Raw genomic sequence first — 26,068 nt, 5'->3', positions numbered from 1 at the left:
AGTGAGGTGTGCTGGAGGCAATCACAGGCTCCAGGGGGCGTGCTGTGGGCTACGTGTGTCCTTTTCGGTGGACAGCTGCCCCACGCAGGCGTCTGGTGCTGCCAAGTGCTTTCTGAGGGCGGCTCTGACCTTGTCCCCCAAGGCCCAGCCCTTCCCCACCCCACTCCCTCACAGCGAGTTGCCTCCGACCCACATAAAAATGTTACATATTCTAGTGAGATTTGAATCCAGTATGTCGCAGAGTATTCACTAACAGACTGAGGATATCAAAGTGTATCTGCTCAGTTAAAATCTTCAAACAAATTTTTTTTATTGGTTCTGTTTTATTTTTCAGACTTGGAAATAACAGTACAGATCAAGTCTAGTGAGATGACAGTTTTGCAGTATCAGGACAAGCAGTGCAGGAACAGGTTGCTTTTTTTTTTTTTAGTTTAAAAGCGGTACTGTAAGAAATAGTGCCTTCCTATACACAGGAGATTTAGTGGTATCATCTGGCACACATCATTTGGGAAACACTTCACTTGGAATGGGTTGGCCATTGAGAACAGCCAGTATATTTGCTATTGCTTCTTCTGCCATCATATGGATAGCTTGGACTGTTGCAGTTCCAATGTGAGGGGTTATGATGATGTTTTTTAATTTTAATAGAGGGTGATCTCTGTAAGAAACAGAAAGAACAGAATGTGTTACAAAGAGAACTTACTTTGCTGCTATCCTATGCTAGCTGTGAGAAAGGGAACTTCGGGAAACAGCAGTGGCATGTTGAGATAAAAGGGCCACAAGCACAGAACTAGCAGAAAGCTGTGAGAAGCTTGCTTACTCATTTCTTTTTTCTCTGTTGGTCTTGTTGCCTTGCCTGTCAGTTAGGCTGGCAAAGAACTGACAGATGTGGGAAAGGTGAATACTTTGTCATTTAATTATGATTGTGTGAGATAGGCTGAGGTTTTGCCCTTATGCAGTGAGAGAGGCTCCCTGTGGAGATCAAGATTATGACAGCACTTTGCACACAGTTGAAACATTTCAGATTAAAAGAATGGGAAACAGGTTTCTTTACCTTGGCAGAGGCTCAGGGTATGTCACATCCAGAGCTGCAGCCCTAATAACCTTACTCTGGAGAGCTTCTACCAAGGCATCTTGATCAATAACTGCACCTGTATTGAAATGAAATCTTGGTATCACAATGAGTTAATGAACGTATTTTTATGGGGAGTAAGGAAACGTCTCAAGGGTCTAGTGAGAAAAATTAGAGGATCTGCATCTTGTTCAAAAGTAGAATGCCTTTCTAACAACCATCAACCAAACAAACCAGCGATTTGATTTATTAATCTTTAATTACAGAATGATTATGGTCCACTGCATGAGGTGCTTCTTGGGATGAGACTAGTTTCAGTCTTTTCCTCATTTTGACACTTCCTGTATTATTACAGACAAATCACGTAATCTCTTCATGCTTTCCAGTCTTTTATCTCTGCTTTGTTTACTGAAACTATAATCTTTCTCATATGCTTGTTCAGAGCCAACAGATCTGTCATCCCTTTTGAGGCTTCCTTTCTACAAGCTATTCCAAATGTTACATAATGTTTTCCCTTGTACCCCGTTCATCCTCGCTTAAGATAAACCTTTCAGTTACTTCCACTAAAAACCCCGTCTTTAGGATAAGGCTAAAGAGCCTTAGACATAGAGAACATCTGCTGAGCATCCCTAATTTCCACAGGACCTTTGAACACATAGCATATGGTCCACGATAAGTCGCTCATTTGTAGACTGCCAGCTACTTCATGACTCAAACAGACGGGTATCACAGACTGAGGTTGGAGAGGGGAATGTCAACATAAACAAAACACAACTTTAAGTGTGGAGCCACAGTTACTTCAGATCATCCTACCTCGGCTGATGTTTATAAGAGTAGCTGTGGGTTTCATCAGACTCAGCTCCTTTTTCCCAATCAGTCTGTGAGTCTCAGGAGTCAGGTTCACAATCAACATAACAAAGTCAGATTGTTGCAGCAAGTCTTCCATCTTCTCACAGTAGTGGGCACCAACAGCTTCTTCCTCTTCCTTTCTTCTGAAGAAAAAATGCACAAACCCCCAAACTGATGCAACTATTTCTAACTGGCTTCAACAATCAATTACCCCAGGAGAGATCCAGAACAGCACAGAGACTGAGAGGTTCAAGGACAAGTTTAAAGGAAAAGACATTGATAGGTGCAGATAGTGGAAGGGAGGCAGGAAGGATGTGGCCTAGAGGAAACAAGAGGCTAGACAAGTGGTGGGACACTGAAGGAGTGATGTATGCAAAGCACATGGGTGATATTAGGTATAGGAGGTTGGGGATGTAGTCAGATCCCACTCTTCTGTGTCCATGCCAATCCCTGTGGAGTGTTTCCTTGCCTGACATGTGAGTTAGGACTTGTGGTTGAAAAGAAATGAAGAGGAAGTGAAGCGTGAAAGAAAGGAAACTACAAATCTGTGAGAAATTAAGACCTTTGTCATTGGTGCTGGTGTGATGAGTGATCAGGCTAGGGTGAGGAGACTGGCTGGCTTGGTGGAACAGGGATGCTGCCAGAAGCCTGAAGAGGAGTCTGAAAGGACAAGGGACACCACAAGGGCACAAGGCCTGATTTGACTGGACAATATCTTCAGAAAGGGTACATGGCCCTTGTTCCAAACTGCTAATGTCTTAACCAGGGAAGAATGAGTGCAGGAGGCATGGCAGGAACCAAAGTGAGGAAGTGGCAGCATGCTGGTGCTTCTCATGCTGCTTACAGCTGTCACAAATGCATAGGAAGACCAGGGACACAAGTAGAGCTGTGGCTTCCATCATTGCCCCCTGAATTATACGCAGAAACCAGATGTTTTTACCTCCGGTTTCTGTTATGGTAGAGGATCCTCATGTTGAAGGCTCTGGCTCTCTGAGCCACTTTGTACCCAATGCTGCCCATCCCGATGATCCCAAGCGTCGCTCTGGTTACTTCCACTCCCAGCCAGTCAACAGCAAAATGCTTCGTGTCTGGAGAAACCGCAATCTGGCAGCCTGAATGTAAGTACATGCTGAATGGGTACAAATCAGCAATAAAAGCAGGTCTGGGGGACAGAAAAAGTTTATCACCATCACAGCAGCGAGGCTCTGGAGCACCCCTACAAAATAGCCTTGCTAATTTTGACCAGTTCATAGAAGGGCCTGGATGGTGCCAATCCCTGCAGCCAGGGCTGGAGTCAGTAACACAGCAGGGTCCTGACTGGGTATTGTGCTAGGAGGAATGGCTCCTCAGGGAAGTACCTCTTCCATGGCTGGTGCATTTTCTTTGAAATCCAAAAATAGCTTCTTTAACACTTACCACCCTGCAAGCATTGATTTCACTTTTTTTTATTTGGGGTAAATCTCAGCATTTCTCTCCTGGATCACAACCCAAAGCAGACTCACTGCTTAAGTGAGGGTGAAGGTTGCAAATTCCAGCTCAGCCAAGGATCTCTGTGAGCTCTTGTACACAGAACTTGAAGTTCAACAAGATACAATAGTGAGAAAACATCACCAGGAAAGATGCTATTTCATGCTCAGGGTTGGAGCAGCAGTGACAATAAGACTGAGTCCCTGAAGACAGAGGCAGCTTCTTGTGATAGTCTCTACTGACACCTTCCTTCCTCAAAAAGGCATTGTGTAGCAAGAACATGTGGAGAAAAAACCCTTGTGGGGAAAGGAGACTAATGGTGCTGGTACAGTGTGAAATAACTTTGTCAAAAGGATTATCAGCTATTTTAATCATAATGCTGATGCTCTTCAGCAAATACAACCCACTGGTTTAGATAAACTCATCACAGAAGCAGGAAAAAAAAAGGAGTTATACTAATTACCAGTCTAGAGATGGGGATATGGCCAATTATGTTTTGTACCTTACTATAGCTCCTAACACTTCTTTCAAGGGGAAATGGAAAGTGGTGACACTCCATTTGGATGCACTCTGTATTCATTTTTTACAGCTATAAACAACCCACCCAGTGAACAGCCAGAGGAGAATTAATCCCCAGGCATTATTCCAAACAGGATATCACAAGTGACTTCAAAGTGCATAATTTAGACAAAGGCCTTTCTCTAGTCACAGTTGCCTTAAAAAGAAGATGGACACACAAAGAGCAGATGCCTCTGAAAACCGAGGCCTCCAAAAATTTATCCCTGTAAAAGCATCCCAAATATTGATTTAGACAGATCATCTGAATCATAGCAAAAGTGAGATGTGCCAAAGAAGTAGCTAGATCCAGGAAAATTGAAAACATTACCTTCTACTAGTCTTCTGGCAGAGGCCAGCATCAAGGCCATTCCTATGTCCGCTGTTGGGTCCGCCACGGCGTGGGGGGTGTTGGTCACTTTTACTCCAAAGCTAGAGATCATTTTCAAGTCTAAGTGATCAACTCCAACTCCAGAGTTTCCAATTACCTTTAAATTAGGCAGGCTTTCTAGAAGCTCCCGGTCAATAGTTGGCCTGCACTCAAACACGAAAACAGATTGGATTTTTTTGCTCATTTCTTCTTTGTTTTCAAGAAATTCCTTCATGGTGATAAGGTGAAAGTGTTTCTTCAAAAGCGCTGCAAGGTTTTCTAGCACACCTTGAGTTCCTCCTATATCCAGAATCAAAACGCCTGGCAACTCTTCTTTTGCCATGACCTGCAACAGTGGAATAGAAGAGATACTCCTTTGTTCAGGAAAACACCCTTAAAGGAGCAATGAGATAGTGATCATTTAAATTCACATTTGTAAAACAGGAACTGATGGAACTCAATACTGCTTTTAATCCACAGTCACTTGGTACTAATGTGGTGCATCAGACAATTTCCCAGTACTTTTCCCGAATGCTGATTTAGACTACAACACCAAGGAATACCCGCACTCTTAGATCAAAATCCAGTCCTACAAAATGTTATTTGCAAATAGTTTCATTTTAGTCCTGAATCAATACTGATTTCATACAAATCTGGCAGCTTTTCAACCTTACTTACCAATGCACTTCTATAAACAGTGGTATGAAACAGAGGCTGCTCACAGTTTCTTGCCTATTGGTTAATGGTTGGTGAAGCTGCAGGTATTGTAGGGTGGCACTGAGCCCCAGATGGGTCTGACAAACATCTGTCAGGAATGGTTTAGCTCTAACAAATCTGCATGATGAAGGGCCATCCTTAGACAGCTGCTAGACTGCTTGCCTTCAGTGTTTCAAACATCCAGATCTGTACCTGAAATTGTGCAAAATTTAGCACATCCATGCCTATATGCTGAACCAGTGGGGAAGAGCACTAGAGGTGATAATGTAATTCCCACCAACAACACAGTCCTTCATACTAGAACTTTCTCTTGCCCAGACATTTCTGAGCCCAGTTCTCTCTACCACACTCCTACAAATGTACTGTATTCTGCAATAAGATGATACCAGCTCCACAGATAACCAAACGTCTAATTAGAGGCAGCCCTTATTGATAAAAATGGTAGTTGAAGATTTGCCGCATATCTTAACAATAGTTGTGCCTAATTTCCTACAATTCTGCTTGCTGTGCTCCACTGATGTTCAGTCTCCATCTCATACTATGTCCTATGCTTGGGTGCAGAAAACCTGATGTTGTGCTAACTGAATCAGAACAATTTTCCCCCGCAGTATGCTGATTTATTCTGAGCACACAGTACTGGGCAGAGATGTCCTGCTGCTTCAGTCCTCTCACAAAAACCTTCTGCAAGTAACCAGAATTCAAACCTGTGACAAAAAAGTGTCAGCATAGATTGGAAGTTTTTGTCAACCATATTTACCCTTGTCCTGAGCAAACTCAGACTTATCCCAACCACAACTATTAAATGCTTACAATCTCAACACCAATAATGCTGCTTTATCCTGGCCTTGACTTGCATTTCTTCCTCAGTTCCAGTCTGCTGCTGTACATGGGCTTGAAGGCGTCTCCGTGTTAGGACAGGTCTGCAATTCATCATAAACAATGTCTCTGATAATACTACCTAGTTCTGAACGGCAGCAAACAAGGCAATGAGATGAATAGTGCAACCAAATTGCAAAGGAAAACCATGTTCTGAAATATATATCATCTATTTTTTGCAAACTTAGGTTGTTAGCCCCATGTGGTTGTGAAAATTCAAATTTTCCCAGATGTAGTCTATATTTCTGAGAGTATCACACAACATGACCTTAGAAGGATAAACTAGATTCATCCTCCAGAATGAATGACACATAGAATAAAATACAATACAATAAAATTACAATATGATGTCATATTGTGACAGCATTGTCCGGCTTTTTGATCAAAACCTGATGCTCCTGCAGTAATTTACTCAGACCAGATGGCAATTAACCTGTATGCTGTTAACAGTGGTGGAAAACTGGGCACCAGATATCATCAACTGACTGGCAGATGCCAGTAAGACAGTGATGTTTTACACCATTTGCTTTCATCACCACTTCCTCCTCCATGAAGGGTAGAGTCAGAACTGCATTCATTTTAGAAGCACTTCCTACACTGCACAAGCACTAAGATGATCCAAGAGGGAGGAAGCCACCAGCTTTAAACAAAGAGCTGGTGCACTAGAAACAGTGCTGAACTAGAAACAGGCTGGCTGCATGTAATGAATCTTTTCATTCCTGTGGGCATGCTCAGTTTGCCACCATTTTAGCTATGTTTGATGTGCACGTGAACTGCAGCACTGGTTCAAGAACTGATGTTCTGCTAATACTGGGTACAATCTTAAAAAATTATACTGATAGCAGTAAACTAAAAACACTTAAAGGAATCTTGCAGAAGAAAGGGGGCTCTCCAGATACCAACCTTAGTCTCAGCACTTATTGTTCGTCTTCCAGCACTACATGGGCATGTCCTGTACCTCTGTTTGTAAATCACGCTTCTGTGACAGCGACGTCCATGAGAAGCAACAAGTTGATGAATAAATTTGTAAGTCAAATTTGTCTGGCCAGACATCAATGGAATCGGTTTCAACAGACTGAATGCCTTGCTCATGAACATAGTTATTCAATTATCAGATGTCTTGTCCAGTGTGCTAAATATAACACCTGTCAAGGATATGACAATTTTGGTTTTGCACTAGTATCATTTGCAGTACCACTAACACCCTTTTTTTTTTAAACTGTCTCTCCTCATATTTTGTATTTACGTAAGATTATATGCTTCTATGTACGTAAGCAATACTAACCCTATGTAACACTGTAATATAATGTAAATGAACTAAGTTCTGGTCCTGGCATTGAGGAGAAAATTTTGAAAATATTACTTAGTTTGAGACAACTGGGCAAACAAAAAGTACTGCATTAAAGTATTCATTTTAGTGCTAACTGAAGCAGGCCTTACTTCATCTGTGGAGCTTGAGTCACTCCTTACTTGTAGATTTCTTGCCTGGCACTGCTGTATGACTTTGGACTTTGCTAAATCACAGCAAAACAAACCTACATGATTTTTCCTAGCTCTGTTTTCAATTAAAGTTAACAGCATGCGTTATCCAGGATAAATTCCTCCGCTAACTTCTCTAAAGAAGGTGACTAATTACCTGAACAACCAAAGCACTAACCAGGGATGGTTTCTTTCTTACGACGTGCCTTTCACAGCTCGATCCTGCGGTAGCTGGAAGAGCGGAGAGCTCACAGCTCCTGCTCCCGGCCGGGCACACCCGCTCCTGCCCTGCCTCGCTCGCTTAACCCTGTCCTGCCCGGCCCGACCAGCGCCGATCCGGGAGCTGGCGGCTTCCAAGGAAGTTCCGGCACGCGGAGCACCGCCCGCCGGTGCCTCTGCTTGTCTGCAGTCAGACCAGGCTGCCTTTCGTCTCCTCTCCCGTCCCCGGCGCTGGACTTCCTAGAAATGAGATAAAGCCAAAGGAGGACTTTGATAGTTTTTTGAGAGCTCTGCAATTATGGGGCAAAGTTATTTGGTACAAATTCACATTGTTCCCCACAGCCCAAGCTCAAGCTCGTACTGTTTTTTTTATAGTGGAAACTGTGGTTTTCACCCTGTCTGCTGCGAGCTAAGCTTTTAAAGAAGTGTGCAGTGTAGAATAAGATCTAACGCCTCTCAGGAAGCAAACTGAGTGGCCTGGGATGCCCTATCCCAATGGCCAGCTCGATTCTGAAAGCTAATGCTGAAACATGCTGGTTTCACAGCTGATCACTTCCACTGGAACACTTATCCAGTGTGCTCATGTACTGGCATTTTGATTACAAGACAGATGAGAGAGCAATAAAGGCATGCAAGGGTGAATCTGCCAGAGGCTGGGCAGTGTAGCTGCCACTGCTGGGGGCGGTTCTGTGTGTAGTGTGTGTGCATCAGAGGTGAGGGCATGAAAATTTTCATTCCTGTGGGTTAACACACTGAGAGAAGTCTTCCATAACCAGGAGATGCATGCAGCTGCTCTCTCTGTTGCAGTATAACAGAATCATAGAATGGTTTCGGTTGGAAGGAAGGGACCTTAAAGATCATCTAGTCCCAAAGCCCCTGCTTTGGACACCTGCCACTAGACCAGATTGCTCAGCGCCCCGTCTTAACTTGAACAGTTCCAGGGCTGGAGCATCCACAGCTTCTCTGGGCATATCTCCTTGTTCGAATCCCATGGAGACACAGGGAGTTTATTAACATCGTAGAGTGGCCAGCAGCAGAGACACGGAGGTTTGGGCTCTGATGATCCCCATTCCATCCTCCCTGTGCCACCCAGCAGCACTGCTCGGGCCGGCCGCACCGATCCCCATGGCACGGCTCCAAATGGCACCTGCGAGGGGCGATCCCTGAGGCCCTGGCCAGCAGACAGGCAGCAGCACGTGCCCACCCGGTTGGATACCGGGCTCCTCGGGCAGACGGGCCCCCTGCCAGTTCGGGAAGGGGGAAGTCCCGCCCTCCGGCGGGGCGGAAGCGCGTATGTGCCTGCGCCGTGCCCATCCCTTATTTCCGCTTCCCGTCCCGACCCGTCCCGGCGCTTCCCGCCACCCGTATCTCCGAGGAAAGGTTGCCCGCGGGGTGCGCTGGGACCGGGGCGCGGCGGGATGGGTGGAGGGATGGATGGGGCGGGGCGGGGGGACTCCTTGCTGCCGCGGGGCCCGGCGAGGTGGCGCCATGGGGGGTGTGGGGGTGGTCGGTCCGGGGGCTGTGGGTGCCGCGGGAACCAGGACGGGCTGTCAGCAGCCGGGGCATTCCTCTCGTCCCGCAGGCTCGCCATCCGCCCGCCAGGATGTCGTACATGCTGCCGCACTTGCACAACGGGTGGCAGGTGGACCAGGCCATCCTGTCGGAGGAGGACCGCGTCGTGGTCATCCGCTTCGGGCACGACTGGGACCCGACGTGCATGAAGATGGACGAGGTCCTGTACAGCATCGCCGAGAAGGTAAACTGGAGCTTTCTGCGCCTTCTGCGTTCAGTGTTCCCCGTGGCTTGCTCGAAGCCCGGGGCAGATTGTATATAACTCGGGTTCTGGAAAGGTATTCCGGCTTTAGGAGGCAGTGGGAAAGCTGTTTGTTTTGCTTTCGTGAGTGTCTCCTAGAGTCACTGACTGACCTGATGTTTGCAATATTTAATGGGGTGACGAGATTTCTGAAATCAAGATCGCTGCCTTTTAATAACCCATCATTGAATGAACAACAGCATTCAAGCAAGAACAGGTACTCGATGGTAGGGCTGTGGCTCTAGGTAAGACAGCGCTCTCACTTGCAATGAAAATACATAGCAGCTTCAGGTTTCCATTTGAATAACTTGGAAAGTTACTTTCATTTTGGCTCTTAAAAATGGTGAGGTGCTAAACTGTACAGGATAGTGTTGATTAATTTGTCAGTGTTATTATTCTGATTAATCTGTCAGTGATATTTGTGGAGACAGCATTCCTCTTGAGTTGCATGAAGTGAATTAAATTTTAGGAGCCAAACTCTAAAGCTGTTTTCAGATGGAAACTGAAGTTACCTTTTCATATATTTGCTAAAGGTTTTGCATAGCGATAGATGTAGAAAATTGATAACTCTATAACTGAACCACATGAAAAAAAGGAGCAAAAAAATCTGAGCCATAAATGGTAACTTGGGTAGGAAAAGATGTCAGCTATCATAGAAATCATGGAATGGTTTGGGTTGGAAGGGACCTTAAAGATCTTGTTCCAACCTCTCTGCCCTGGGCAGGGACACCTTCCACTAGACCAGGTTGCTCAGGCCTCCATCCAACCTGGCCTTGAACACCTCTTGGCATGGGGCATCCACAACTTTGCTGCCTTCATATAAAATTCTAGGCATACTGCATAGCTTGATATGGTATTCTTTTTGTGGTGTACTCCAGTCTTCTGATGTTATTTTTAAATAAATTAGCTTGTGTCTTGAAAATCCCCACAATGAAAGATCTATACTTCCAGCCATGTGTTAAGACATAATAGAATACACTAAGGAGTTGTGACATGTTTTGGTTTAGTTGTTTTGTGTTCAGTGTGGTGGGAGTGTTTTATGCTCAGATACTGTTAGTATGGACTTGTGGCAGGATGCTTGGCAATTTGGCAGACATGCTGGCAGTTAGGGGTGACTGGGGGAAGAAAGAACAATGTAACTTCTTATTTAAAAATCTCCCTCTGCAGAAATGGCAAATTAAAGGGGGAGATCCTTCCTCATCCTCTTGCTTACAAGCCATGTTTGGATCTCTGCTGTTTTAAAGAGTGAGTAAAAGTTCCAATTGTACAGGTGTTTATACTGGAGAATAATTCAGAATGTTAACGTGCTGTAATTGCAGTAGACGTTCAAAGACAATGTAGTCATATTTTACATTTGTTACCATGGTGCATTATTCTTTTAGAGTGCAGCATATTTTTGGGTAGCAGTAATATTTATCTGTACTTTATGATAGGAAAACGGGAATCCTTTTGGGGAGGAGGAAACTAGAATGCTGTATGAAAATACAAAGTAAATTATATTCACTGAAACGTACTCCACTTGCCGTTGACTGTTTTCCCCCCAGTGTTACATGAAAAAGAAGCAAGGTTTCACTGAATGTCAAAACAAACAGTAATTGTAAGATGTTAGATTTTTTGCCTTGTCAGGGTTTCAACCAAACATGTATGAATTGAGTTTCACAAGTTTCCTCTTGAACACCTTTTTTCAAAATATACTTTTTTTTTCTTTAAAGGAAACTCACAATTATAAAAACCCATCCCCTGAAATACAGGGCTTTGTTTGCTAAATTAATACCCCTTGTTTAAGTGATAAACCCTGATTTATCTATGACTGAATACTGTAAATCAGATAACTGTTTTATTGGGTCAGTGTGGGTTTAGGGAGGATTGTTCAAATATTGAGCATTTATTTAACCATAATCAGAAGTGTGAGAAGCTGTGGCTTCTCCTCAGACATTAACTGTGCCTCTGCATTTCTGCTAAGGTTACATGGAAAGTGAGAGAGGAAAACAAAGTGGGGCAGGGAAAGAGGGAGCTATAAAAAAAGCGTATTGGTATTGTAGTTACTGGTGATTTTGTAATTAAAGTTGAGCAAGGCTAATCCATTTACTGATGTCTGTAGTTTTCAAAATTATTAGCTGTAAGTGTTGCTCTTGGCGGTATAATGTCTTTCTCTTTTCCCGTAGCAATTTATCACCTAAACTTACAGCATAATTAGCAAGAAAAAAAGATTCAATACAGACTTTTAAGTTTGTACTTACTCTGTTGAGTTCAGTAATGCTAGTCTGCTAGTTGCCTTCAACTTGAATGGTATGTTGCAAAAGCTAGTCTCAGTTCCTGTATTTTTTTCCTGTAAGTTCCTTGTCCATAAAATATGTAAACAGAAAAAAACATTGTCTGGAAACTGGTTAGGAAAATGAAAAGATGGAATCTTGTTTCAGTTTTTCTGAGATATTTGCTGCATGCAGTTTGGGATGTAAGGTTTGCTTCGCAAGGGCAGCTTAAATCTTAACCAAAAAAAAAAAAAAAGAAGAGTATTACTTACCTCTGACAGAAATTTCAGAAAACTTCATGATTTTTGCCGTTCATCCCAGTCATTAATCATTTCCATGTCAGTCTCATCTTGTAGGAATGCATAAATTTTTTTTTAGAATGATATAATTATTGAAGAAAGTCAGGAGGGAGAACTTCAGAGGACAAATAATACTGGCATATGATTTTTCCTACATCAGTGTTTCCTGTATACCAGCAAAGTGTGTGGTCTTCAACAAGATAGGATACAGAATCTGTACCTGATGTTAAAGGTGCTATAGATTCCTCTGCTGTATAGTCTTGAGCCATTCAGTTTAAATATTTAATAGTAGTCCCCAAGCAGATACAGTTCTGTGAAGTATTAAAATAGCCTGTAACTGTGGCTAGGCAATAATGTACTTTTGGGTTTTTTATATGTGTGTTGAGTAATGTCCCCAAGTTCCTCAAAATGATCACTGTGCTTCATGAGGATCAGCGCGGCCAAGTCAGATATGGCGATGCACTTTCTGAGCCCTTTCTAATAACCAATGGTGTGAAACAACGTTGCGTTCTTGCATCAACCCTATTCACAATCTTCTTCAGTATGATGCTCCAAAGGGCCATGGCGGACCTTGATGAAGAAAACGTTATCTACATTCAATATTGTACTGATGGAAGCCCATTCAACCTAAGGCGACTGAAAACTTTAAACCATCTTGTCCGGGAGCTGCTTTTTGCTGATGATGCCGCCCTCGTCGCCCACACAGAAGCAGCTCTGCAGTGTTTAACACCCTGCTTTGCAGACGCTGCTGAGCTTTTTGGACTGCAAGTCAGCTTGAAGAAGCCAGAAGTTTTCTCCCAACCTGCACCTCAGGAAGTTTTCCATCATCCCCATATCATCATTGGCAGATCAGAGCTCAAGTCAGTCCAGCAGTTTAATTATCTGGGAAGCATCATCTCCTCGGATGGTAAGATTGACAAAGAGATAGACAACAGGTTAGCAAAGGCTTATAGAGCTTTCAGTAAACTCCATAAAAGACTTTGGTGTAATAAACACCTGAAGAAAAGTACAAAGATTAGCGTTTATAGAGCCATAGTGCTGTCTACTCTTTTATATGAGTCTGAATCATGGGTCATTTACTGCCACCACCCATGTCTCCTAGAACGCTTCCATCAACGCTGCCTCCGTACAATCCTAAACATCCACTGGTCAGATTATGTGACTAACGCATCTGTTCTTGAACAGGCAGTGGTTATGAGTATTGAGGCCATGTTGCTGAGAACACAGCTGCGATGGGCAGGACATGTCTCCAGGATGAAGGACCACTGCCTCCCTAAGATCTTGCTCTATGGTGAACTTGCCACTGGCTGCCGCAAGAGAGGAGCCCCAAAGAGAAGATACAAGGACTCCCTGAAACAACATCTCAACCTTGGCCATATTGATCACCATAACTGGTCTACTCTGGCCTCAAATTGGGAGACATGGAGACATTATATGTAACGCTGCTGCTTCTTTTGAGAACACACGCAGGATCACTCTCAAGGAGAAAAGACAACGCAGAAAGAACCGCGTCTTGCCGATACCACCTAAGGAGGCTTTTTGCTGTGCCTTTTGCAACTGGACTTGTCTATCTCGCATTGGCCTTTTTAGCCACCAGCGCATTTGCAGCAAGCGTGGGTAGAGTCCTTCTTAAATCTTTATTCGCGAAGCCTAGCCATGACGATGAGTAATGTAGACTGATCTATGAAGCTACTGTAACTAGGGAGGAAAAAAACCCCAACCAGCAAAATTGAACCCCAACTCTTGAAAGGAAGTAATAAAATTTTGAATCTGTATTGCTCTTTGACTTAGTTTCCCACTCTGACTTAATTTCCTACTCTATCCTGTCCCCATGAACAGCAGCTACAATGGCCTGGAAAGACAAAGAGTTTTGAATTGAAAAACAGATAAAGGAGGTCAGAGTGTCAGACATAGTTAGTACCTGTCTCTTTTTTACTGCTGAAAATGCTTTTATCTTCAGGTGGTGGTGATGGTGTACAAAAGGAGGTCTCTCACTAGAGTTCTGGTTTTGTTTGTTTCAGAATGTAGCAGACTTAACTGTAAAAAATTTACTATATTTAGTGTATGTTATGAGGTTAAGTACTTTCAGAATAAAATTGTGTTATTACATATTCAACTTCTAAAATACCACAAGGTTTTTTGCCTATTGTCTGTACAGTAAAATTTTGGTTTACATTAACAACCTCAGTGTAGTCTTCATTCTTACAACTGCAACTGCTTTTATTTATTGTGGTTTGCTTGCTCAGAGTTGTATTTAATTCTTGTTCTAAGGTCTCCATACCATATCCTCAGTCACAACATAAGTCAGAAAGAAAACTTGTTAGCAACCACTGCCTTGACAGGACAGCAAAGCATGTTCTGTATAGGAATGTAGTTTTTGAACTGACAACTCTGTCTGAGCAATGGATTCAAGTCCCAACAGGGAGTGGTTAACCTTGTTTGTCTCCACATGCTTAGTAGCTCAAGTATGGATCAACTCCTGCATCCATACCAGCCTGAATCCATAAATACTTCAATATCTTTTGCTTAAATTGAAGCCTAAGCTAAAGCTTTGTGAATTAGAGCTGGCTGTGTGTGAAGCCAGCTCAGATGCTGCTGTGTACTGCTCCTATCTTATCTCCAGTATTGTGTCTGAGACAGTAAGCGCTGCTTCAGGCTGTAAAACTTGTCAAAAGTGTGCAGAGAGAGACATTTGAGTAATTCTGCAGGGCTTGTCTCGTGTTGAAATAAATGCCTCTTGGTGACAAGTTTGCCTAGTCTGGCATGGCCTCCAAATGGTAGATGCGGCCACTGCAGTGCTTCTGCATCACCTTCTCCATATTTAGCCTCTTGCCCATGTTTTTATCTACTTCCTTCTTAGGCCTGAATCCCAGCCTCTTGCTGCTACATGCACTGGAGTGCAAGGCCCATGTCATGAGCAACCTTGGCAGCCAGTGTCCAAATTTAACAAAACACGCCCTTATTCAATGGGCTTGCAAGTTAAGTCATTTTGGAGTGGTAATCTTGTCAGATTTGAAATTAAGAAAGCGAGTGGTAAAGAATGGAGCCACTTCTAAAGTTCAGAGTCCAGCTTTAAGGTCTGCTTTAGACTTCATATGAGCTTTTCAGCAGGCGACTGTCATCAGTTTCACTTCTATAAAAGTAGGTAGGAGAGAAGGAAGATTCAGTTAATGTCTTGGATATTTGGATTATGGTGATAACTTGGACATAGCCTGTGCAAAGGTGATTTGAGTGATCCAGGCCTTTTCAGTAAGATTTATATAATAACTTGTTTAAGACTTGGATAGTCTGTTTCTCTTACGAAATCTTAGGCTGATGATGTTCACTGCTATAGACAAGCATTTCTGGTTCTCCAACAGCTCAACTAAATTAAATGTGTATAATATAAAACTAACTTTAAAGGTTCTTTGTTGCTGTACTATCTGGCGTACACAGTTGTTTGAAGTAAAATTTTGGTTTAACAGTGCTTTTGTAGTGGTAGTCTGGTGCAACATGTAAATCTCCTTGGACTAATCTTTCAGTGAACAAAACAGGTCTTAAGAATGTTTTGTTAATGCTGGATTTACCTAAAAAATATTTTTGAATCGCCAAATTAAATAATTTTTCAAAGATTGTTTGCTTTGTCAAAATTGCTGAATATGTTGTAGAAATTTCCCCTGTGGCAAAGATGTGCTGCTGATGCTAAAAATCCAGAAGTGTGGAAGAAGAAATGATAGGATAAAATGAAAACAGCTCTTCAGGTGTTTTATTTTTTAAAAAAAGTACCAAAAACCCCACAACTGCCTTTTGCCTGCTAAGGCGAACCAGGGAGTAACTTCAGTCACTTCTCTGAACATCCCATTAAGCTTCTTAGAAGCCTTTAATATAAAATTGAAACAGGCTTGAAGGATCCCTTCAGAAGGTTTGATGTTATGACTAATTTGAGTTTATAAGGCTTTACCTCTTGCCTTAGATTTAGAATGTGGCTTAAATGGATGTTTTCATTAGACTACTGACTGAACCTAGGACTACAACTGGCTCCATAAAAGCACAGTAAAAACTGTTTAAATGCTGTTTCACTTCAGGAGAGATTTTACTTTCTTTGCTGGCAATACTTACTTACATCTTTGAAGTGTGATTATTGTTTATACTTTTGAAACCGTCTTGAAGCGGAAGTCCATAAAAATTTATTTACTATGTGCTTCTGTGTTTTTTTGCAAACAAACATCCCCATACTTCCTCAGGTAAAGTGCCTGCTAAGATGTCTAAGTACAGGGTACACAATGTATCATATTTTTCTTATACAATCTAATCCTGTTTTGTGAACTAAAACACTGTTATATCAAGCAGATATTGTACTCATCACTGCATTTCCAGACTTTTGATAGGAAAATGAACTGTCACAAACAGCAAGTTTGCCATAGATCTTAGACCATGTGTGTTTAACCCCAGTTTGGTAATTCTGTGTAGTCAAATGGGAAGGACCAAAATTGTGTTAGCATGTAATTAAGGATGGGGAGGCACACTTGTGCAGTCAGGGTATAATGCACGAGATTTGATAATATACCTTTCAGTTAAAGGTTTGTGTAATTTAGGTGACTGCTGACTTATAACTTAATGCGTATGAGTGTATTAATTTCTGCTGTACATATATGAGCTAAGCTTAGAAACCAAAACTTCCCCTAATTCCACTTAAGGTTAAATATGCTACACCTAGGAAACAAAAATGTGATGTGGTTTTCTTGCAGGAATGAAGGCATTAACTATGGCATTAAAGGGGAGGGATTCTTGTGCATTTAACTGAGTAATCTGCAAAATGAAAGCTGGTTTTGCCAGAATTGCCCAGAGAATAGCTTCTCATCAAGGTCTTTTTTTCATTAGCAATTACACTTTTAAGCTCCTGTTTTAGCTTTGCAACTCTCAAAAAAAGCTACCAGGTTTTTTATTAAATTATCAGTTTTATTTTAATTTAATGAGTTTTGTTATATTTAACGAGTCTTGATGTTATAGAGGGAGAAAAATGCTTGGAGGCAGGCACTAGGGCTTTGTACATCATTAATTTTCTGAAGTCTATAAGCAGCTGATGACAGAGGCAAAATGTGTCGGCTTGCACAAAGCAGTTATTCTATGTGTTTACAGCTGTGCATGTCACTGTGAGGTCTCAGCTCTGTATAAAGGGCATTTGTTTCTCTGGATGTTGATTTAGCATAGTATCTTTCCACTTGATACTGGATGTGAAATGAGCATCTTGTCTATATTTAAAAATATTTCCCATGTTAATTGGTTGTAGTGGTTAAAAATAAAAGCAAGGCTGTTTATTGTCATTTTATGACTTAATAATTTAGAAAATTAACGTTACAATAACGAAAGCTTATGTGTTTAAATCGGTACTACCAATAATGAAAGGTTTGGTAATATATATTGCTTTTGTATTTCCTTTTTCTTCTGTTTAGGTTAAAAACTTTGCTGTTATTTATCTTGTGGATATCACTGAAGTACCAGACTTCAACAAGATGTACGAGTTGTACGATCCCTGTACTGTCATGTTTTTCTTCAGGTACATGATGGTTCTAGAATGTAACTCATTTTTGTTTGTCAAATACAGTATCTCAGTAAATAATTTCTAAATGTATATTAGCATACTGATGCTTATATTTTCATTGCTTTACAAAAGAGTCAACTGATTAAATAGGAAAACGGCTTGGTTTTCAATTAGCCTAGTAACAGTGGTTGATAAGAGTACAAATTAGTGATAAGTGATTAGTGAAAGCTGGTTTTATTATCCATTGTTTTTAGTTTTAAATCTCAGAACACGTACAGAATGGTGTAGTAGTATGGCAGTCAAGCTTGTCAAATTTGCTTTAAAGATAAATCCAAAGTATGAAGGTTTTTTCGAGCTAAGGCATCCAGGGTGATGAGATAAACTGTCCTACTGACAAGCGTAGAAGTCTCTCTGGAGATAGACAGTATGGGAAAGAAATATACAAACAATGAGGAATATGCTGAAGGATAATTGCACTGAGTAGCCATTTTTGCCGGCATGATTGCCATCCTTATTGTTGCTTTAGAAATTGGCAGTAAAATGTGAGCTTGACTGACAGGAGTGGATATTCTCTCTTGGATCCTTATTTTGAAAGCCTGTTTATGTTATAAAGGGTTCTTTTGAATCCTACAAAGCATTTTAGAGGCATATAAAGTTTATTTCTGAAATATAATGCCATATTAACTTTGAGGTTTTTTTCTTTCTCTTTAAAGGAACAAACACATCATGATTGATTTAGGTACAGGTAATAACAACAAGATCAACTGGGCAATGGAAGATAAGCAAGAGATGATTGACATTATAGAAACTGTTTATAGAGGAGCCCGCAAAGGTCGAGGTTTGGTGGTATCGCCAAAAGATTATTCCACTAAATACAGATACTGACGTTTCTTTGGGCTGCCTTTTCCCTCAACTCTACATCCACTTGAATTTATTGTTGCGTGTGTACATATATGTATATTAAAAAAAACCAACCTACAAATCCTTGAACTTTGAGCATAATTTTAATTATTTAAAAGGTTTAAAATCTGTTTGAAAAGTAGAAGACTCAAAGCCTGTGACTGTCTTGACTGCAGTATTATTGTAGCTGAATTTTGGGGTTTTATTTCTAAAGACTTTACTCTTTGTTGTCCTTTTGGTATTATGTATTTTTGTACACAGAAAGCCTGTTTGGAGAAAAACATTTTGACTGTTTTTGTCTGCTTTTGTTACAAAAATATCTGGGAAAACTATATTCTTTTTAAAAGAATAAAGTGAGAGTTCCACATATTCACTTTAATTTTTTTCAGCTAATTAAATTTGTGAATGAGCACAGATGTAATTGGATGCAAATCCATTATGTTGGAAGATGAAGGCTTATCACTTTTCTCAGGATTTACTTGTGTAGAATATTAGCCTTATGTTTCCACTAAAAATGGGAATAAAACTCTAAGGTGCGTTGATTAATATTTAGCAAAGATCAGATAATTAATATTTGACAAAACTCAGAGAAAACATCTTCCATGACTTTGCACACAACCCTCTCCCCATCAGCTTAATTGACTTGTGGTGACAGACTCCTTTTACATGGTGGTTGTGCACACAGGAGGCAGTTTCAAGTACTCAGTAGATTCTACAGAGCCAAAGCATAATTGCTGTTCTGGAGCTGGCTGCACAGCCACCAGCTGAAGAAACCACGAGCCATGTCACTTGATTCTGTCACTTGATCTCCAGTTTGTCTAATGGTATACTAAAATGCATATATACTCGGGAGACTTGGACTGGATTCCACTGTGGCATGACTCTTGAAATTTCTATTTGCATTTCTGCCAACTTCTGGAGTTGGCGTTCTGTGGGAGTTTGTTTTTTAACATGATACATGCATATTTACAGGATTAATTAAAAAACAAACCAGCCTACGCAGAAATGAGATACCTGTACTTTTTGGTCCAGTTTGTCACAAGACAAAGCAGAATATGCTTTTTTACCATCAAGCGTATTTTAGAGGATTTAGAATGAGTCACAGAAGTAAAACACAATTCCTGCTGGAGTTAATGTGGTTTACAGTTGTGGTGGGCTGCCCTTGGCTGGATGCCAGGTGCCCACTGAGCCACTCTATCGCTCCCCTTCTCAGCTGGACCGGGGAGAAAAAACAAGATGGAAAATAACTCGTAAGTTGAGATAAGGCAGTTTAGTAAAGCAAAGGCGAAAGTTTGTGTGCACACGAGCCAAGAGGGAAAAAAAAATGTATTCTCTACTTCCCATTAGCAAGTATTCAGCCACTTTCTGGGAAGCAGGGCTTCAGCATGCGGAGGGGTTGCTCTGGAAGGCAATATTTGTAAAATAATGGATGACCCTGTAACACCCACTGGTGTGTTACCAACACCTTTCTGGCTACCATTGCAAAACACAGCACTGTGAGGGCTGCTATGGGGAAATGAACTCTTATCTCAGCTAGACCCAATACAACAGTGGTAATTCTGCAATCATTTATGTTGGCAGGGACCACCAAACTTGAGTCATAGTAGGTCCCACTTGCTTAGGTTGCCCAGGACTGTGTCCAGTGTTAAGTATTTTGTTTGAACTAGATGGTCTTGAAGGTCTCTTCCAACCGTGATGATTCTGTGATCTTTTAAGGATGGAGATTCCTCAGCCTTTCCGGAAGGCCTATTCTGCTGCCAGTGCACCTTCCTAGTAGAAAAACGTTCCTTGTATCTAGCTGGAATTTTCTGTGTTTCAGCTTGTCTCAAATTACTCTCTGGTGTAAAACACCTCAAAGAGTCCTCTAAGTTTTCCCCATGCTTTATTAGGGGGTAGTTGTTGGCAGCAGGAAACTGTAGTTTTTTCAAAAGGCTGAACTAACAGAATTCCAGAATTCTCTCAAACCCTTGTATGCTTTGTACTCCACCATATCTTGGTGGCTTTCTTTTGTAACTCCCTCACAATAGATATCTTGACCTGGTGAGCCCCCAAACTGAGACAATGCTCTAGGTGTGGTCTCATGGCAACTGAATGAGGGGAAGGACCTGCTGGTTCATCTTATGCCAATGCTGACCAGCAAGTGGCTGCAGCCTTTGCTGCCAGGGCACCCTGCTGACTCACAGTCACCCCTAGACCCCACTCCTTTCCTGCAAAGCAGTGTGCCAGCCAGCCCCTCACAACTGCTGTGTCCCAGAGCCCAGCTTAGCACATGCCTTTGAACTTCATGAGGTTCCTGATGGCTTATTTCTCCAGCCTGTCCTCCAGCACATCAGCCCCAGTGTGACAATACTTGCAAGTCTACACTGACTAAAGCATTGATTGGAATGATTTCTTGATATTAATGAAGACTCTAATAGATGCATTTATTCCTCATTAGATATTCACCTGGCAATACTTCAGTTTCTGCATTTATGGTGAAAGGTTCCCACTGCCTTTCAAGCTAAATCTTTCCTGCAGAGTGCCAATGTTTTGGCATTGGCATTAATGCAGATGTCCTGTTTTCTCTGACTCTACCACGTTGTGTTCAGGAATTATCTGACAACTAGAATTCCTCATTACCTCAAAGTTTATAAAATGAACTCTTTCATTAAAACAGCTGACATTAAAGCACTGAAATTGGCACAATCTGCATACCTGGGTGATGTTATCTGCATTGGTGTGTGGCTTTGGGTGGGCTTGTGAAAAGAGTAACAACTGAGCATCTCTACTCTGTGCAAATACTGCCATTTCTTTTAGTGCAGAATGGTTTATATTCATTTGACCTCTGAGGCACCTTTGTAGTAACATCAAATAAGGTGCATTTTGTGATGTAAAACATTTAAAGAAGCAAGAAGATGGCACATGCAAATAAAAATTTTTATCCTAGAAGGATCTTGTTATTCTGGAACATTACAGGTAAAAAGGCAACAAAGAAAACTTATTATTTTAATATTATTAAAATAAATGAAATACATTTTCATAGATTACAAAAATTTGTGATTGGATAAGTTCACTATATAGGATTTAGTTCTTTATCCAAAATAGTGGGTTTGCCTTCTCTGAAACTAAGTTCTTTTTCAGCTCCAGGAAATACAGTGCCACATTTAGATAAGTAAACCCATCATTCTACTTATTTTTCTGGGGCAATAGTTAAAAAAAAAAAAAATGAGATTCTGTCATGACATGATGCAAACATGTTTGTTTTCTCTTTACATTTTTTGTCAATGTGACACTGATTGTAAACTCCTGGAGTCAATTCAGTGCTGTTCTGCCTTTGTGTTTCTTGAACACATCCTCCTTTCAATGCTGCAAAGAAACAGTGAGTAAGTAGGTTATTTAATTATTCATGAATGTGATTCAGCATGAAAATATGGAGATCTCTGTACAGTTAAATACAACTTTGTAGATTGTCTTTCTGTGTTTCTGAAAATTATTTCATAGCTTATCACAAAAAAGGCATCACAATGAATAGAGGCCGAAATTACTTCAGAATATTTACAGACGTTTCTGTCTTTCACTGGGTAAGCAGTCTCAATCACAAGAATAATTGATGTGTCTCAATTTGAATCAGGAAAGTGTGCAACAACAGGAAGACAACATCACCTGCATCCACAGAACAGGGAAGCAAGGCCGTCTCATAAATACTAAGAGTGCATGTAAGAGGTGTGCTCTGAGCCATGCTGGGAAGCTGAAGCAGGTTTAAAAGCACATGTACATAAATTTATACCAGTGGGAATCCTCAGTCAGCTAGGTTAGCATACCTGAGGGACAGGAATGGTGGGCAGGAGCAGTTTAAGCCACATACATTTCATTACAAATATACAGCTTCAATTTACATACTTGGGATTAGTTTGCACTACCCCCCTCATACATGGCACTCAGCTGAAAGAGATGCAGCAAGATGCAGCTTTTCTTTTGTAAAACTGGTAGCATTCTTTGGCTCTTTGCAAACAGAAATCCAAGATAATTTTAAATATGTTTTTAAAAAGTACACTTTTGAATATGTAAATATGTAAACGTTATTTTCATGCTAATTCTTGCCCATCATTCAAAATTAAGTGGAAATATATAAAATACATAAACACTTAATTAAGTTTCTTTACTCTCAAGTCTTCATCAGTGTTCTCTTCTATCCCAGCCTCTGTCATCAGGTCAGCAACACGCTTCTCAAGGTCATTGATGCGCTCACCCATTTCTTCCAGTAAAAAGTTAAAGATAACTTATTTATAAATAAGAATTCTATAATTTTACAGGTTTTTTTTCTGTAAGAAAAACAAGCACCTTTTTTTCAGATGTCTCAGCATCTTACTTATCCACGTTTAATGCCCGATGAACAATGCTCAAGATTGTATTGTTACAAGACAATCCCACTTTCTTGCAACAGACAAGCACTCAAGTTCTTAATACCAAAAGCCTTTGTGTATATCCAGCAGTGGAGTATTTTCTGTCTAAAAGATTGTTTTCTTTCTGAGGAACTATTTTAGGTGATACCATACCGTCAACCTACACAATCAGAATACGAGTGCTGCTAAAACATTATTCTTCTCTTACACTAAAGCAGCTGCTTCCTGAAATGCCGAGTTTCAGGAAAAAATGTAATAAATGTGCAGTTTCAGAAAACAGAGGTTGTTTCTGTAAGTATATCAAATGAAAAAGCGCAGAGCCCCTTCAAGTCTTAATTTCTCTTTTTGAGGGCTCACCTTGCCACACTCAGGAGGCCAACAGCTGTTGTCAAACCAACACCACATGGCTAATTTGAGTTGCATTTTTGAAGATGGTTGTGGGTTTTTTTAATGTACCTTCAGAATCTTTGCATATAATTTGATGCTTATTTGAAACAACTGCCGCACAGAGACTACTCCGCTACTTGTAGTAAAACCTTTTTTGGGATTTCTTTCTTTAGAAAAGGGATAAATAAATGGGCTTGGGGGGGGCAATTCAGCTGTTTTTACATCATAGGTGTTTAGCAACGTCAATCATTACACGTTAATTTGATGTTTAGGAAAGAAGCCCATCCCGATGTTAGAAGCAAAGCTCGCCCCATACGGGACCCCAGCCGCAGGAGCCGCAGTCTTTCCGGCGGTGCAACTACACCGCGTTCCAAAGAGGATATTTCTCAGCGTTAACTTTTCCGTCAGAGCCTGAAAATTCTCCTGCAGCCGACACAGCAGATTTTCCGCCTGCAGGGGGGTGGGTGTGTGGAAATAAAGACAGCGAAGGGAGAAGGGGGGGGCCCGCCCGGCTGCCCGCCCCTCCCGCCCGGCCGTACGAGCAGACCCATGGCCAGGCCGCGACCCCCAGCCAGGGCAGCCCCAGCTCGGCCCCGCTCCCCACCAGAGCCACAGCCGGCCCCGCTCACCAGCTGCGGCAGGTCTCCGGCTCTGCGCGGGTCGGCGGCCTCCGCCGCCATCGCCTCCGCCCCCGGCTCCGAGCCGCGACCCTCGACCCTCGGCCCTCGGCCCGCCTCCCCGGGCGCGGTGGGACAGGACGGGGCGGGCAGCGAGCGCTCGGTCCCGCCCGACGCCGCCTCACGGATAAAGCGGGCGGGGAGAGCCCCGCGGCACTTCGGGGAGAGCTGGGGAATCCTTAAATAACCGTTCCTGTATTTGCCGAAGAGATCGGAATTCCGCACGGCAGTAACCAAGTAAGGATGCCGAGGTTTAATCTGCAGAGGCCTTATGGTTTCATAGGTCTAGTGGTTTTTTTGTTTGTTTGTTTGTTTGTTTTTTCTAATAAGGTTTGTTTCCTTTCCCCCGTGTAACTAGTCTTGTAATACGGAGTAAATACGGTAAAAATACCGTGGTGGTTGAAGTTCTTTGAAGTTCCTCCAATGTCGAAGGAGTAAACACCGAAGGCATCGGCAAGAATCACCTCTTACAGCATGTAGGTCATCCCTGCACTTTTGGGCTGCACAGCATAAAAATCTCCCGGTGCATCTATTGCAGAGGTGTATTGTTGTTTATGCAGATGACCTGAGTGCTGGAACTGTTGCCTGATGTAAATTAAGAGGTTTTCAATTTACTGTGCCTATATGGTTAGGAGCATATCACTGTTGGGCAATAGATTTCCTTAGTCGATTACTTTATAGGTATGCCAAACATGCGCCTTCATCCACAAAAATCTTCTGAGTTAGGAGTGACCTCAGTTGCTGGAAAGATTATCTCCTGTAAGCCTACCACTTAGAATCTTTCTTCATAAACTTAATTATTTTCCTTCTTGAACTTCCCCACCTCATTTGGGAGAGTGTGTTAAATTCTGGCATCAAAGCCAACCTCCGCATTGCTGTGTGCTTCCCATAATTGTGGCTTCTCCTCTCTACACCCTTACCTTTCCACTCTTGCAGGTTCTCCTCTTTGCCTTGTTGTAGAAAGAAAAATCAAGCAAGTTTTGGAGAGCTTGAGTGCTCTAGCAGCATTACTGCTCTAGCAAACTTCTAGATAAAACAATTTGAACAATATTATGCATATAGATATGCTTTACTTTTGTACGTAGCCACTAGCTGAAACCAGATAGCTTTTTTGTTCTGTTGCGTAAGTAATGAGAAACAGTTGTTGTTTCTTACCTGTTTATTCGTTGCTAATTTTCTTTCCCTTAGGGTTAGGTAGTAGCTGTACTATTTTTGCATTTCTGTTTCTGATAACAGCCATAGTCTTCCTGGTTTTTCCTCCTTCCAGAACAGCTACAAAAGCTTTCCTCTTAGGTAGCAGTATATTCCCCCAGAGGCAGTCGAAGAGGCTCTATCTGCTTGTGTCCAGTTATCTTGAACAAAGCCATAGAGTCCCATTTGCAGTGAAGAGCTTGCCAGGATAAAGAGCCAGCTGGAAATGCAAAGGAGCAAGCGTTATACATCCAACCAATTTGCAGGAATTCCACTAAATCCTTGTGGGGCCACATTTTAGCAATGGCCAGGTTATAGTTCAACTGAAAACAAACATGATTTTATAAAGGCTTTCAGTAACTAGCTTTTTGTTTTTGTGAGGCAGGTGAGTGGAGTCAGAACAAAAAAAAATATAGTGTCCAGGTGGCACAGCAATGGAGGATGGGCAATTAAAAGTGTTAAAAGAGACTGAAGGAAATATTTCACCGTGCATTTCCTTTTCCAAAGGTCTGGTTCGTTTACTTTGTGGGCTCGGTGGCTGATTTGAATATCCCTCCTACTTCAGATCTTGAGCTGAATTGGGCCAATAGTGCACAGCTGGGTTTTTGAAATAAAAATGGAAGTGTCTGTAAAGCTAAAAATGGTTGTGGAAAAGTTCTAAAGTTCAGAAAGCCTAAGAATAGAGAAGACAAATGGCAGGGCCAAACAGACTGCTTAACAATGAATTTACTTACAATAGAATTAGCCTGCTTGCTTTTACTCTGCTGTACTCTTGTCTCTCCCTCCTCAGAGGGCTCGGTAGTTCAGAGTTGGGCTGTTGCATACATTTCCAGGGTTTGAAATCTGGAAATGTAAGATGAGCCATATTTTAAAAGAGGTAGTCCGTGTTAGACGTGCACCCATGGACTAAGGGAAGCTGCGCAAAAACTTTTTGTTTCAAAAACAAAGGGTTAGCTGAGAACCAGTCAGCCACCAGTACTACCAGTGCTCACAAGAGTATGTACTGCAATTAGTAAAGAATACCTAATTTACTAAAAGGATA

General features: G+C 41.7%; 3 protein-coding genes across 9 annotated transcripts; 1 reads left to right on the top strand and 2 right to left on the bottom strand.

Annotated features, from left to right (window-relative positions):
- Positions 1 to 285: 285 nt before the first annotated feature.
- On the bottom strand, positions 286 to 8,871 carry LOC135419662 (probable 2-ketogluconate reductase). Of its 3 annotated transcripts, XM_064666344.1 has the most exons (8): positions 8,752 to 8,871; positions 7,564 to 7,844; positions 6,810 to 7,051; positions 4,275 to 4,659; positions 2,862 to 3,033; positions 1,886 to 2,064; positions 1,055 to 1,151; positions 286 to 658 (listed from the first exon to the last, which is right to left on the bottom strand). In XM_064666344.1, exons 3-8 carry the CDS (start codon positions 7,002 to 7,004, stop codon positions 502 to 504), a joined length of 1,185 nt encoding a protein of 394 aa, XP_064522414.1. In that variant the 5' UTR covers positions 7,005 to 7,051; positions 7,564 to 7,844; positions 8,752 to 8,871; the 3' UTR covers positions 286 to 501. The 3 variants fall into 3 exon arrangements, with proteins under 3 accessions (XP_064522414.1, XP_064522420.1, XP_064522424.1); XM_064666350.1 differs by lacking the exon at positions 6,810 to 7,051; XM_064666354.1 differs by lacking the exons at positions 7,564 to 7,844; positions 8,752 to 8,871 and adding an exon at positions 5,841 to 5,950 and having other exon boundaries at positions 6,810 to 6,941.
- A 13-nt stretch (positions 8,872 to 8,884) lies between these two features.
- Positions 8,885 to 18,758, top strand: TXNL4A (thioredoxin like 4A). 3 transcript variants are annotated; one of them, XM_064666462.1, is made up of 4 exons: positions 8,885 to 8,984; positions 9,187 to 9,360; positions 17,401 to 17,504; positions 18,203 to 18,758. In XM_064666462.1, the coding sequence occupies exons 1-4, from the start codon at positions 8,898 to 8,900 to the stop codon at positions 18,372 to 18,374; spliced, it is 537 nt and encodes a 178-aa protein (XP_064522532.1). In that variant the 5' UTR covers positions 8,885 to 8,897; the 3' UTR covers positions 18,375 to 18,758. The 3 variants fall into 3 exon arrangements, with proteins under 3 accessions (XP_064522532.1, XP_064522552.1, XP_064522542.1); XM_064666482.1 differs by having other exon boundaries at positions 8,888 to 8,996; XM_064666472.1 differs by lacking the exons at positions 8,885 to 8,984; positions 9,187 to 9,360 and adding an exon at positions 10,585 to 10,662.
- Positions 11,233 to 23,941, bottom strand: HSBP1L1 (heat shock factor binding protein 1 like 1). Of its 3 annotated transcripts, none has more exons than XM_064666496.1 (4): positions 23,788 to 23,941; positions 23,542 to 23,608; positions 22,532 to 22,629; positions 11,233 to 14,005 (listed from the first exon to the last, which is right to left on the bottom strand). In XM_064666496.1, the coding sequence occupies exons 1-4, from the start codon at positions 23,836 to 23,838 to the stop codon at positions 13,925 to 13,927; spliced, it is 297 nt and encodes a 98-aa protein (XP_064522566.1). In that variant the 5' UTR covers positions 23,839 to 23,941; the 3' UTR covers positions 11,233 to 13,924. The 3 variants fall into 3 exon arrangements, with proteins under 3 accessions (XP_064522566.1, XP_064522572.1, XP_064522571.1); XM_064666502.1 differs by lacking the exon at positions 11,233 to 14,005 and adding an exon at positions 21,362 to 21,734 and having other exon boundaries at positions 23,788 to 23,936; XM_064666501.1 differs by lacking the exon at positions 11,233 to 14,005 and having other exon boundaries at positions 21,362 to 22,629; positions 23,788 to 23,938.
- Positions 23,942 to 26,068: the final 2,127 nt, after the last annotated feature.

The sequence above is a fragment of the Pseudopipra pipra genome, chromosome 1, assembly GCF_036250125.1.
Source record: "Pseudopipra pipra isolate bDixPip1 chromosome 1, bDixPip1.hap1, whole genome shotgun sequence".
In the NCBI taxonomy this organism is placed as follows: Eukaryota; Metazoa; Chordata; class Aves; order Passeriformes; family Pipridae; genus Pseudopipra; species Pseudopipra pipra.
Note: the sequence above shows the minus strand (reverse complement) of the source record. Positions and strands in the feature narration are given on the sequence as shown.